Raw genomic sequence first — 12,967 nt, 5'->3', positions numbered from 1 at the left:
CTAAGCCAATGTCTAGAAGGGTTTTTCCAATGTCATCTTCTAGAATTTTTATAGTTTCGGGTCTTTGGTTTAAGTCCTTAATCCATCTTGTGTTGATTTTTGTATAAGATGAGGGATGAGGATCCAGTTTTATTCTCCTACATGTGGCTAGCCAGTTATCCCAGCACCATTTGTTGAAAAGGGTGTCCTTTCCTCACTTTATGTTTCTGTTTGCTTTGTTGAAGATCACTTGGCTGTAAGCATTTGGGTTTATTTCTGAGTTCTCTATTCTGTTCCATTGGTATATGTGCCTATTTTTATACCAGTACCGCACTGTTTTGGTGACTATGGCCTTATAGTATAGTTTGAAATCAGGTAGTGTGATGCCTCCAGATTTGTTATTTTTGCTTAGTGTTACTTCGGCTATGCGGGCTCTTTTTTGGTTCCATATTAATTTTAAAATTGTTTTTTCTAACTCTGTGAAGAATGATGGTATTATGATGGGGACTGCATTGAATTTGTAGATTGCTTTTGGCAGTATGCTCATTTTCACAATATTGATTCTACCCGTCCATGAGCATGGGATGTGTTTCCATTTGTTTGTGTCATCTGTGATTTCTTTCAGCAGTGTTTGGTAGTTTTCCTTGTAGAGGTCTTTAGACTCCTTTGTTAGGTGTATTCCTAAGTATTTTATTTTTTTTGCAGCTACTGTAAAAGGGATTGAGTTCTTAATTTGATTCTCCACTTAGTCACTGTTGATGGGTAGAAGAGCTACTTATTTGTATACATTAATCTTGTATCTGGAAACTTTACTGAATTCTTTTTATCAGTTCTAGGAGCCTTCTGGAGGAGTCCTTAGGGTTTTCAAGGTAAACGACCACATTGTCAGCAAATAGCGACAGTTTGACTTCCTCTTTACTGATTTGGATGCCCTTTATTTCTTTCTCTTCTCTGACTGCTCTGGCTGGGACTTCCAGTACTATATTGAAAAGGAGTGGTGAGAGTGGGCATCCTTGTCTTGTTCTCATTCTCAGAGGGAATGCTTTCAACTTTTCCCCATTCAATATTATGTTGGATGTGGGTTAAATGCATAATTTTAAATTTACTTATATTAACTTTTATCTCTGACTGTAACGCCATACCAAGACAAATCATTTTTTTCAAATTTGTCCATTTGGAGACATGTGGATGAAAATCAGTTTTTTACCAGTCACTGTGTATGCACTTTGGACACCAAGCTGAATAAGAAAAAGGATTCTAAAGATGAGAATAAAACCCAATGGCAAGTAATTAAACAAATTGATGTGTTAATCACCATGTTACCAGGAAGAACAGTTTAGGTGGTGATGTACAAAGGCATAACAAACACGAAATTGAAAAAATATTTTCTTCTGCTATAAAATTACACAAATGACTTTCATTGCCAAGTGTAGTCTTTTTCTCCTCATTGAAGAAGTACAGCACATAACATTTTTTAAAAGAAAAATTATTTAGTATATGTCATTTGAGAAGAACTTATTCTCAAGAAATCCATGTTGCTCCATGAAATGAATGGGATTCCATGTATTTCTATTAAATTAAATTAAATTAATTAATTTGTTTATTTTTTGAGACAGAGTCTGTCACCCAGGCTGGAGTGCAATGGTATGATCTCTGCTCACTGCAACCTCCGCCTCCCGGGTTCAAGTGATTCTCCCACCTCAACCTCCCAAGTAGCTGGGATTACAGGCACCTGCCACCACACTTGGCTAATTTCTGTATTTTTAATAGAGACGGGTTTCACCATGTTGCCCAGGCTGGTATTGAACTCCTGACCTCAGGTGATCCGCCCCCCTCGGCCTCCCAAAGCACTGGGATTACAGGTGTGAACCACCATACCCGGACCCAGATTCCATGTATTTCTGACCCGTAGTTTGTATCAACAGGTGAAAATACAAAAAAGGACAAAAAGCAGAACTGTCTAGATAGTGGACAGAGCAGAAAGCTTAATGAAGTGAGTCACTTACATTGTATAAGTAAAGTTAAATCAAAGTCATGGAAAATTCAGGAGGTAAGTAGAAGGAACAATTTCAATTTCCAAATTCTAATCAGATTTCAAAGCTCTGAGGCTTTGAGTCCTGCTATCATGGGCACTTCTTTAGCCCAAGGAAAATTGATCCTTTTGTAGTTTTCCTCCCGAGGAATCTTCCCAGAACCCCCTTTATGTCTTTATTCCTCAGGCTGTAGATGAAGGGGTTGAGCATGGGGGTGACCACAGTGTACATCACCGAGGCTGCAGCACTTGAGTATGAGTTGTGGGTTGCAGCAGAACTAAGGTACACCCCTAGGAGTGTACCATAAAATAAGGAGACAACTGAGAGGTGAGACGCATAGGTGGAAAATGCCTTGTACTTCCCCTGAGCTGATGAGATTGCACGTATGGAGGAAACAATCTTAGAGTAAGAGTAAAGGATCCCAGTGAGGGGAGCACCACCCAGCAGCGCAGATGAGAAATACATCACCATGTCGTTAAGAAAGGTGTCAGAACAGGCAAGGTGGGTGACCTGATTAAGTTCACAGAAAAAGTGGGGGATTTCCAAATCTGTGCAGAAGGAAAGCCACAGTACTATTAAGCTTTGTAGCAAGGAATTCAGGGCACTCATGATCCAGGATGCCAGAACCAGCAGTCCACAGAGCCTGGGGCTCATGATGACCGTGTAGTGCAGGGGGTGACAGATGGCCACAAACCGGTCATAGGCCATCACAGTCAGGAGAAAGATGTCCAATCCTGCAAAGAATACGAAAAAGCACATCTGGGTGATGCAGCCTGCATAGGTGATGACTTTGCTGTGTGTCTGGATATTCACCAGCATCTTTGGTAGAGTGCTAGACACAAAACAGATGTCAGCAAAGGACAGGTTGGAGAAGAAGAAGTACATGGGGGTGTGGAGGTGGGAGTCTGAGATTGTGGCCAAGATGATGAGCACGTTCCCGAGCACGGTGACCAGGTACATGTACAGGAACAGCCCATAGAGAAAGGGCTGCAATTCTGGTTCCTCTGAAAGCCCCAGAAGAAGAAATTCTGACATTTGGGTATTATAGCTTGGTTTCATGTGGTTGATGTCACTACCAAAAAGAAATAAAAAGAAAGAAAAGAAACAATAAAAAAGGGAGAGAAATAGTACATGACATAGGCATGCATTATGAGCCTAACAGAAATGCTACCATTTCTCTTCTATCATCAAGAAGTTAGTTTCTACTTTTTTTATTTTTATTTTAAGTTCCAAAGATCTAGAACCAGAAATACCATCTGACTAAGCAATCTCATTACTGAGCACATAGACCCAAAGGAACATGAATCATTCTATTACATAGATACATGCACACGTATGTTCATTGTAGTTTCTGTTTTAAAACATTTATTTATTTTTGATTGAACACATAAAGTTGTATGTATTTGTTGCATACAACATGATATTGTGAAGTATATTTACATTGTGGAATGAAAAGTTACATTGTGGAATGGCTAAATCTAGCCAATTAACATCTGCATTACATATCTCTTTTTTTGTGGTGAGAACACTCTACATCCACTCTCTTAGCATTTTCCAAGAATAAAATATATCATCATTAACTATAGTCACCATGGTATACAGTAGACCTCTTGAACTTAATCCTTCTGTCTAACCATAATTTTGTGTTCATTGACCAACAGCTGTCCAATCGCCAGCCTGTGAACCACCCCGGGAACTTCCATTCTATGATACTAGAATTTAATTTCTTTAGTTTTTGTGTGAACCTGGTACCTGTTATGGGATTCTCTTGGTATTTCTCATTAGGAATTTCTGTCCCATTCTCAGCCTTTCCCAGAGGGCATATATTTTGCAGGATTAATGAGAAAATCTTTTATGCATTGGAGGACAATAAAGTGAATTTGTCATATTCTAGGAGGCCTGGATAGTGAGTGAGTGGTGCTATATAACAAATGTCCTTACAATTTCATGAAAGAGAATGAATACAAGCAAAGCAAAGCAAAGCAAAACAAAAAATTCGAATGTACTATGTCAGGTGGTGATGAATCTTTTGAACAGGAAAGAAGCGGTAAGGAGGAAAGTGGATGGGGTGTTATTTTTTACTGGGCATTCAGGCAAGACCAACAGGCAAAGTGGCAATTGAATGGAGATCGTAATGAAGACAGGACAGGAGTCACCGTGTTCCCTGCAGAAGTGTGGGCAAGGCGGAAGGAATGATCAGCAAAAGACTCAGAGAAACATGCTTCTTTCAGGTCTTCAAGGCCAGCAAGGAAGCCAGAATGCAGGGGAATGAGCAAGAGGAGAGGGATGAGAGGATACTCAAGAATGAGGTGGCCTCATAGCTGCTGAAACTTGAAGACAGAGAGAGTTCAGGGCGGATCACCTGAAGTCAGGAGTTCAAGACCAGCCTGGCCAACATGGTGAAACACCATCTCTACTAAAAATATAAAATTAGCCAGGCATGGTAGCACATGCCTGTAATCCCAGCTACTCGGGAGGCTGAGCCACGAGAATTGCTTGAACCTGGGAGGCGGAGGTTGAGGTGAGCTGAAATCACGCCATTGCACTCCAGCCTGGGCAACAAGAGTGAAACTCTGTCCCCCAACTAAAAAAAAAAAAAAAATTACCAAAGACAAATGCTTACAGATTGTGAACCTCAACAGAAAACATGAGCAAATTAAATAAACCAACAATTCCTAAAGGAAATATACAAGGAACCACAACATTTTGGCACTTATTTTTGCATGAAACAGTGGAAGATTTGTTTTTCCTATGCCTATTCTATGGTCATTTAAACAACTAGTTTTTATATAATCTGATAGCAGATGAGACAGCCTTCTTTTCATTTTTCTTGTGTGGCATATTTTTTTGTTATTGTTTTTATTCTTGGTCTTTGGATTTGGACCTCTTTTTGACAAGTCTAATGGGCACACTCTAGTCCTGGTTCTGGTCTTTATGTAACATGCAAAGACCTCCCCAGACCATGATCTACGAAATCCTACAGTCACCAGGATAACCATATCCTCTTGTACTGAATACAATCCTGCACATGATTTTCCCTGAGAACATTGCATTATACACACATTTATTCTAATGTACTGTTTCTCTGCTGTTATCATGCAAGATCCAACTGAGTAGAAACTTCACTTGTTTTGTTTACCTTTGTATTTTCACAAAGTGGTACGGATGTATGTGCATTATTTAGAAAAAAATTAAAGCAAGGAGAAGTTACGAAATATAAAGATTTCAGAGCAACAAAGCCAGGCTAAGCAGAGGGATTTTGAGCAACAGAAGTAAACAAAATTGAATGGAACATCAAAACATTAACTTAAATGAGATATAAATAACAGTAATTTAATAATATCAAAACATTATTTAATTGAGAATGACCTAGACATAAAATTGTATAATATATTATGTTCCTAAAATGTTCTAGCACATGGAAGATTCTCATTTTTGTTGAAATAATCAGGAAATAAGTTTCAATGTATATGGACATTTAATATTTGAAAAGTTTGTTTTCCAAGTTTTTCACTTGGAAAAGGCTAGTTTGTTGAATCAAAGCTGGCATAAATGCCTATCTACTTAGAAGACAGTAAGGTTAGTCCCCTGCCTCACATCTTACAATTAGCGGGTTTCAAGACCTCAACGTGAAAGGAAACAATACATATTAGATGAACAGCTAGAAAACTATATATAAAATTTGTGTGTAGGCAAACCTTCCAAACTAAGGAAACAAACAGAAGTAAGAAGATGGACATATAGTTAGCTAAATAAAAGTTAAAACTCTCTTTTTTTGTTTGGTTGTTTGAGACAGAATCTCACTCTGTCACCCAGGCTGGAATGCAGTGGTGCGATCTCGGCTCACTGCAAACTTTGCCTCCTGGGTTCAAGTGATCCTCGTGCCTCAGCCTCCTGAGTAGCTGGGATTACAGGCGCACGCCACCATGCCTGACTCATTTTTTTGTATTTTTAGTAGAGACAGGGTTTTACCATGTTAGCCAGGCTGGTCTTGAACTCCTGACCTCAGGTGATCCACCTACGTCAGCCTCCCAAAGTGCTGGGAATACAGGCGTGACCCACCACACCCGGCCTTTAAAACTCTTTACGGCCAAAAATATCTCCTTAAAAATCTATGAACAAACAATTTTCTGTAAAAATCATGAGAAATGCTGATAACTATAGAAAGATAGGAATATAGTAATAACCAAATGCAAATAGTTTTTATTACATGAATTTTTGCTCAATCCCAGGAATAGTTTAAGACAACAAGAAATCTCTTGCACGTCCATCAGCCTGAGAAAAAACTTAAGTGCTGCCACATTGAGTGGGGTTGGAACTTTTAAACAGGCAGCAAAAGGGGGCTCTCTAATTTTTCTGGCAGAAATGTGAAGTGTTACAAGACTTTGGGGGAAACAGTCTGGATATGGTTATAAATATTAAAAATATAGATATTCAGTTAACTTGAAATTTATCAATCCCAGTGCTACTGCAGTTCTGGTCCACATCACTTATTGTGCTGGGGTCTGCCCTACAGATTTTATTATGTTTATCAATGTCCTTGTTCTCTGCTGACCCCATCTCAGTGTGAAATGCAAACATGTCATTCCTCAGTGTTCCCTAAGGAACAAAATTACTTTCCAGTGAGAATCACAGTTTTAACATAAAAATTTAAAATTATTTTTATGGCATTGATATATAGAAAAGAAGAGGAAGAGACATGCTAAAAAAAAAAAAAAAAAAAAAAAAAGCCAACTACACTAAATTGGCCGGGCATGGTGGCTCATGCCTGTAATCCCAACACTTTGGGAGGCTGAGGCGGGTGAATCACGAGGTCAGGAGTTCAAGATCAGTCTGGCCAACATGGTGAAACTCCGTCTCTACTAAAAATACAAAAATTTAGCTGGGCGTGGTGGCGGGAGCCTGTAATCCCAGCTACTCGGGAGGCTGAGGCAGGAGAATTGCTTGAACCCGGGAGGCAGATGTTGCAGTGAGCCGAGATCGTGCCACTGCACTTCAGCCCAGGTGACAGAGTGAGACTCTGTCTTAAAAAAAAAAAACAAACAAACAAACAAAAAAACTACACTAAATTATAAGGAGCATCTGTGATATCCAAATGATACTATTCACATATTTGCATAGACATTGTATGAATATATATATGTGTGTGTAATAAAGAAAGAAAATTTTTTAAAGAAACTAAGAACTCTGAGAACAAAGAAAGGCAGTGAGGATGCAATTAGGTTAAGCGTCGTCATGTCAAAGCAACTGCACTGAACAATATAGGATGAAAATCTGAAAAACTCTATATATAAAGATATAAAATAGTAATAATTTAATGACAATAATGCATCATTACTTCAAGATTAAATAGCCCAAGACTTGGAAATTGAAGACTATAAGAGGAAGACTTTTGAAATGTGAGGCGGAAGCCATGTGTAAGGTTATAGTTTAATCTTATATGATAGAAAGATTCAAATATATTTATGCGATATAAAGGTAATCTTTACAGCCAGCACGGTGGTTCATGCCTGTAATCCCAGCACTTTGGGAGGCCAAAGAGGGTGGATCATCTGAAGTCAGGAGTTTGAGACCAGCCTGACCAACATGGCAAAACTCCATCTCTACTGAAAATATGAGAATTAGCTGGGCATGGCAGTGGGTGCCTGTAATCACAGCTACTTGGAGGCTGAGGCAGGAGAATTGCTTGAACCTGGGAGGCCTAGATTGCAGTGAGCCGAGATCGTGCCACTGCAGTCCAGCCTGGGCGGAGCAAGACTCCATCTCAAAAATAAAATAAAATAAAATAAAATAAAAGTGATCTTTATTCAGATGTAGAGAATGATTTTCAAAGAATGGCCAAAGGTGATGCAGAAGGTGAGGAACAGACTGAATACAAAAAATCCAAAAGATACACTAAGGAATGATAGAGGTAGGAAAAAAATTGGAAATGTATGTATGAGAGGTGATTTATTTAGCCCAGCAATGCAGAAGAGTCTTTCTACATTTAAAATGCAAGGTGAGAAATACACTATGACTGATAGACAGATGTGGCCACACAAGATTTATAAGCTTTCACACATTCCTCTCAAATATGCTGATGCTTACATGAAAGTACTAAGTGACAAATTCCAAAATTGGTGAAAAACTTTCAATTCTTATGTTTTAAAATATGCAATCAAAAACAGGAATAAAACAACTCCAAACCCACTATCCAAAAGCAAAGAACTTGCACAGACAACTTGCAATAGAATGATACGTGTCTAACAAACACACAAATAGATTTAGCCTCAACAATAAGAAACAATTGCAAAGTTAATGTCAGAATATCACTTTTCACCTATGAAATAATTTTCTATTTCATTTGAATCATCAGCATGAGAAAAGATATTGCAAAATGTTTGCCTCCTAAACTCCTGTTGTGAGGTGGTATTTTCAAGGAATTCATTGATCTGGATCATTCTCCTTAATATGGAAACACTAAAAAAAAAACCCTTCATAAAAACAAACAATAAATGCCCTCACTTTAGTATATATCCCTCCACAGCTAATACCCTATTTCTGTTCTCTGCTTAATTGCAATGGTCCTTGGGTAAATGCTCTATTTTTATTGGGACCACTTTATTTTATTTTTCATTTTTATTTTTTGAGATGGAGTCTCGCTCTGTCACCCAGGCTGGAGTGCAGTGGTCCGATCTCAGCTCACTGCAGCCTCCACCTCCCAGGTTCAAGCGATTCTTGTGCCTCATCCTTCCGAGTAGCTGGGATTACAGGTGCACACCATCACACCCGGCCAATTTTTGTATTTTTCCTAGAGTCAGCGTTTCACCATGTTGACCATGCTGGTCTGGAACTCTTGACCTCAAGTGATCCTCCTGCCTTGGCCTCTCAAAGTGCTGGGATTACAGGCATGAGCTACTGCACCTGGCCTTATTGGGACCACTTTAAGCCTCCCATATCCTCTTCTAATTGGGTTTCCATTACTATTAATCATCCGCAATCACCTTCTACTCCTACATTTATTGTTTTCTTTTTAGCATTATAAATAAATTCATGAATCAATTATTTCATCAAGCAAGCAATCTAACAACCGCAGCAATCTCTCCACTTAGATCTAGGCTAAATTGGCTCACGGGTGACCTCAGGTCCAGGAGCATGGCTTGCATTCTCCACACACCCTTTACCACATTACCTACTGGGCTCTTAGACTCACCTTGCTGGGTTTTCTGAAAGGAAGGTCTCCAGGTGGATGTGTGAGTTTCTCCCTGGATGGTCCATGATAGAGATGGAAGCTTTGTCCCCAGACAAGATAGGGAAAAGTTGAAGCAAGTGTATCAGAGCCAGATTTAGGACTCCAAAAGAAACAAGCATGTCCCAGCCAGCCCAAGGTTGCATTTGCTGAGGGCCAATGCAGAGGAGATGTTTAGAGCTTTGTATTTCTGTTCATAGGCACAGTTCTTCCTGTTATTCCAACTGTGACCATTCATGTCCCTGTGGGACATTGCTCAGCACTATAAGATTTTTTTTTGTTCCTTCATCCTCTGTTCCCAAGACATCTGATTAAAAGCAACGTGAATGCAATTTTTATTCCCTCTCCATGGGCTTATTTGCCTTCCGGAGGCCTAACCTTCTAATACCTCATCACAGCCCTGAGGGAAAGATTTCTCCGAAGTCTAAACTGAGGAACCTGTCTTGACTAGGTGCCTTGGGATCTCCAAAACATTGACCCATGCTGGAAATACAGCCCTTCATATCTCCAGAAAATTGCTATTTCCTTCTTCAACAAGGGCATGAACAGTATTCTCTTGATAGAAAACCATGGAAACGGCATTACTTGGCTTTATGATACTTTTTCTGAAACAGTTAGAAATTTCATACTTGTAACGAAAGTTAAGAACTGTGATATAATCCTTCATTTATAAGACATTTGGTAATCAGAAGAGATATATTTAGATCTTCTTATGCAAGTTTCCCCGAGCGTAGCACCTTTTAAGGATTATCTTATTTAATTTTTCAACATTTATTTATTTATTTAAATTAACAGATAAAATTGTATGTATCCATTGTGTACAACGTGATGTTTTGAAGTATTAGGTTGGTGGAAAAGTAATTGTGTTTTTTCTGCATTTTTTTAGTGGGAAAATATATAAGATATACACATTGTGGAACGGTTAAATTTTTCTAATTAATATATGCATTACTTAACATAGTTATCATTTTTGTAGTGAGAACACTTCACATCCACTCTCAGCATTTTTCAAGAATACATTCTGTCATCATTAAATATAGTCACCATGCTGTACAAGAGACTGCTTGAACTTATTTATTCTAACTGAAATTGTGTGTCCTTTGACAAACGTCTCCCCACTTCTCTTCCCTCAACTGCCCCAGCCTCTGATAGCCACCATTCTACTTGATAATTCTATGAAATCAACTTTTGTAGATTTCACATGCGTGAGATCATATGATATTTGTCTTTCCATTCCAAGCATATTTCACTTAACATAATATTCTCCAGGTTCCCCCATGTCGTGGTAAATCATAGGATTTCCTTCTTATCTATGGCCGAATAGTATTCCATTGTGTAGACACACCACATTTTAATATCCATTCGTCCATTGATGGGCACATGGATTGATTTCCTATTCTATTTCCAGCTCTATTAAAGAGTGCCACAATAAACATGAGAGTGCACATATCTCTTTGACATGCTGTTTTCATTTCCTTTGTGATATGGTTTAGCTGGGTTCCCACTCAAATCTCATCTTGAATTGTAGCTCCCACAATTTCCACATGTTGTGGGAGGGACCCAGTGGGAGGTAACTGAATCATGGGGGCAGGTCTTTCTTGTGCTGTTCTTGTGATAGTGAATAAGTCTCACGAGATCGGATGGCTTTATAAAGGGGAGATCCCTGGCACACACTCTCTTGCCTGCCACCATGTAGGATGTGACTTTGTTCCTCATTCGCCTTCTGCCGTGATTGTGAGGCCTTCCCAGTCATGTGGAACTGTGAGTCCATTAAACCTCTTTCCTTTATAAATTACCCAGTCTTGGGTGTGTCTTTATCAGCAGCGTGAAAACAGAGTAATACACTTTGGATAAATGCCAGCGGTGGGATTGCTGGATCATATGGTAGTTCTAGTTTTAATTTTTGGAGGAAAATGACTGTACTACTTTACATTACGTTCCACCAAAAATAATGACTGTACTACTTTACATTCCACCAAGAGAATGGATAAAATGTAAGAGAAAATATCAGAGGGCATCATACACAGAATAACATAAAAAGGGTGATACAGAAGGGTACATACAAAATCACTTCATGATATTCTTTCTTTTTTCTTTTTTTTTCTTTGAGATGGAGTCTTGGTCTGTCGCTCGGGCTGGAGTGCAATGGCACGATCTCAGCTCACTGCAGTCTCTGCCTCCTAGGTTCAGTGATTCTCGTGCCTCAGCCTCCCAAGTAGCTGGGACTACAGGCTCATGCCACCACACCCAGCTAACTTTTGTATTTTTAGTAGAGACGGGGTTTCGCCATGTTGGCCAGGCTAGTCTTGAACTCCTGACCTCAAGTGATCTGCCCATCTTGGCCTCCCAAAGTGCTGGGGTTACAGGCGTGAGCCATTGTGCCCGGCCTCATGATATTCTTTCTTTGTGTCTGTGTGTGTGTCTGTCTGCATGTTTGTGTATGTGAATGGGCAGGTCTGCTACATCACAATATAAAAAGTAATTCTTACTCTTGGAAGACTCAAAACATTTGGAATCCACTGTAGTAAAGTCAATAATACTTTCATTTCTTGTCTTCATATATTTTCTTTTCATTTATTTATTTATTTATTTATTTATTTATTTATTTATTTATTCCTTTTTTGAGACAGAATCTCACTCTGTCACCCAGGCTGGAGTGCAGTGGCGCAATCTTGGCTCACTGCAACCTCCACCTCCCAGGTTCAAGTGATTCTCCTGCCTCAGCCTCCTGAGTAGCTGGGACTACAGGCATGCGCCACTACGCCCAGCTAATTATTTTCATATTTTTAGTAGAGACTGAGTTTCACCATGTTGGCCAGGATGTTCTCGATCTCTTGACCTTGTGATCCGCCCTCCTTGGCCTCCCAAAGTGCTGGAATTACAGGTGTGAGCCACCACGCCTGGCCTTAAATTTTTATTTCAATAGCTTTTTGGATACAAGAGTTTTTTGTCACATGGATGAATTATATAGTTGTGAATTCTGAGATTTTAATGTACCTGTCGCATGAATAGTGTACAGTGCACCTAATGTGTAGTTTTTTTTTGTTTTAACCCTTGGTCCCCTCTTATCCGTCACCTTCTGAGTGTCTAAAGTCCATTATATCACTCCCTATGAAAAATACTGTTTTTCTTTTGTTTTTTGTTTGTTTGTTTTTGTTTTTGTTTTTTTTTTTGAGACTCCTTCTGTCACCCAGGCTGGAGTGCAGTGGTGCATCTTGGCTCACTGCAACCTCCGCCTCCCTAGTTCAAGTGATTCTCCTGCCTCAGTCTCCTGAGTAGCTGGGATTATAGGCATGTGCCACCATGCCCAGCTAATTGTTGTATTTTTGGTAGAGATGGGGTTTTGCCATTTTGGCCAGGCTGGTCTCGAACTTCTGACCTCAGGTGATCCACCCACCTCGGACTCCCAAAGTGTTGGGATTACAGGCGTGAGGCACCATGCCTGACCATGAGGAATTCTTTAAAAAGAAGGCCAGTTCCTGCTAATGAGGAAGAAGCAGGCTGAAGCTTGTTTGGGGAGCAGGCAGCCAGGTGGAGCCAGAGTCACCTCCAGACCCCGGTGCCCACACACTGAGCAGATTTTATTGATTGACAGGCCTCATCATGGCATCCACATCAAGGCACTCACTCACATTTCCTTGTGGCACCTGTCCTTTGTTATTCTTGGGCTTTGGGTTTCGATCTCTTTTCTGAAAAATCCAGTGAGCCCTCTCTAGTCCAGGTTCTG

At 39.7% G+C, this 12,967-nt stretch overlaps 1 protein-coding gene across 1 annotated transcript; it reads right to left on the bottom strand.

Annotated features, from left to right (window-relative positions):
• Positions 1-2,102: 2,102 nt before the first annotated feature.
• Positions 2,103-3,071, bottom strand: LOC129020422 (olfactory receptor 7A10-like). The gene has a single exon (XM_054464695.2). The coding sequence runs from the start codon at positions 3,069-3,071 to the stop codon at positions 2,103-2,105; it is 969 nt and encodes a 322-aa protein (XP_054320670.2).
• Between the last annotated feature and the right edge of the window lie 9,896 nt (positions 3,072-12,967).

This window comes from Pongo pygmaeus, chromosome 20 (assembly GCF_028885625.2).
Source record: "Pongo pygmaeus isolate AG05252 chromosome 20, NHGRI_mPonPyg2-v2.0_pri, whole genome shotgun sequence".
NCBI lineage: Eukaryota > Metazoa > Chordata > Mammalia > Primates > Hominidae > Pongo > Pongo pygmaeus.
Note: the sequence above shows the minus strand (reverse complement) of the source record. Positions and strands in the feature narration are given on the sequence as shown.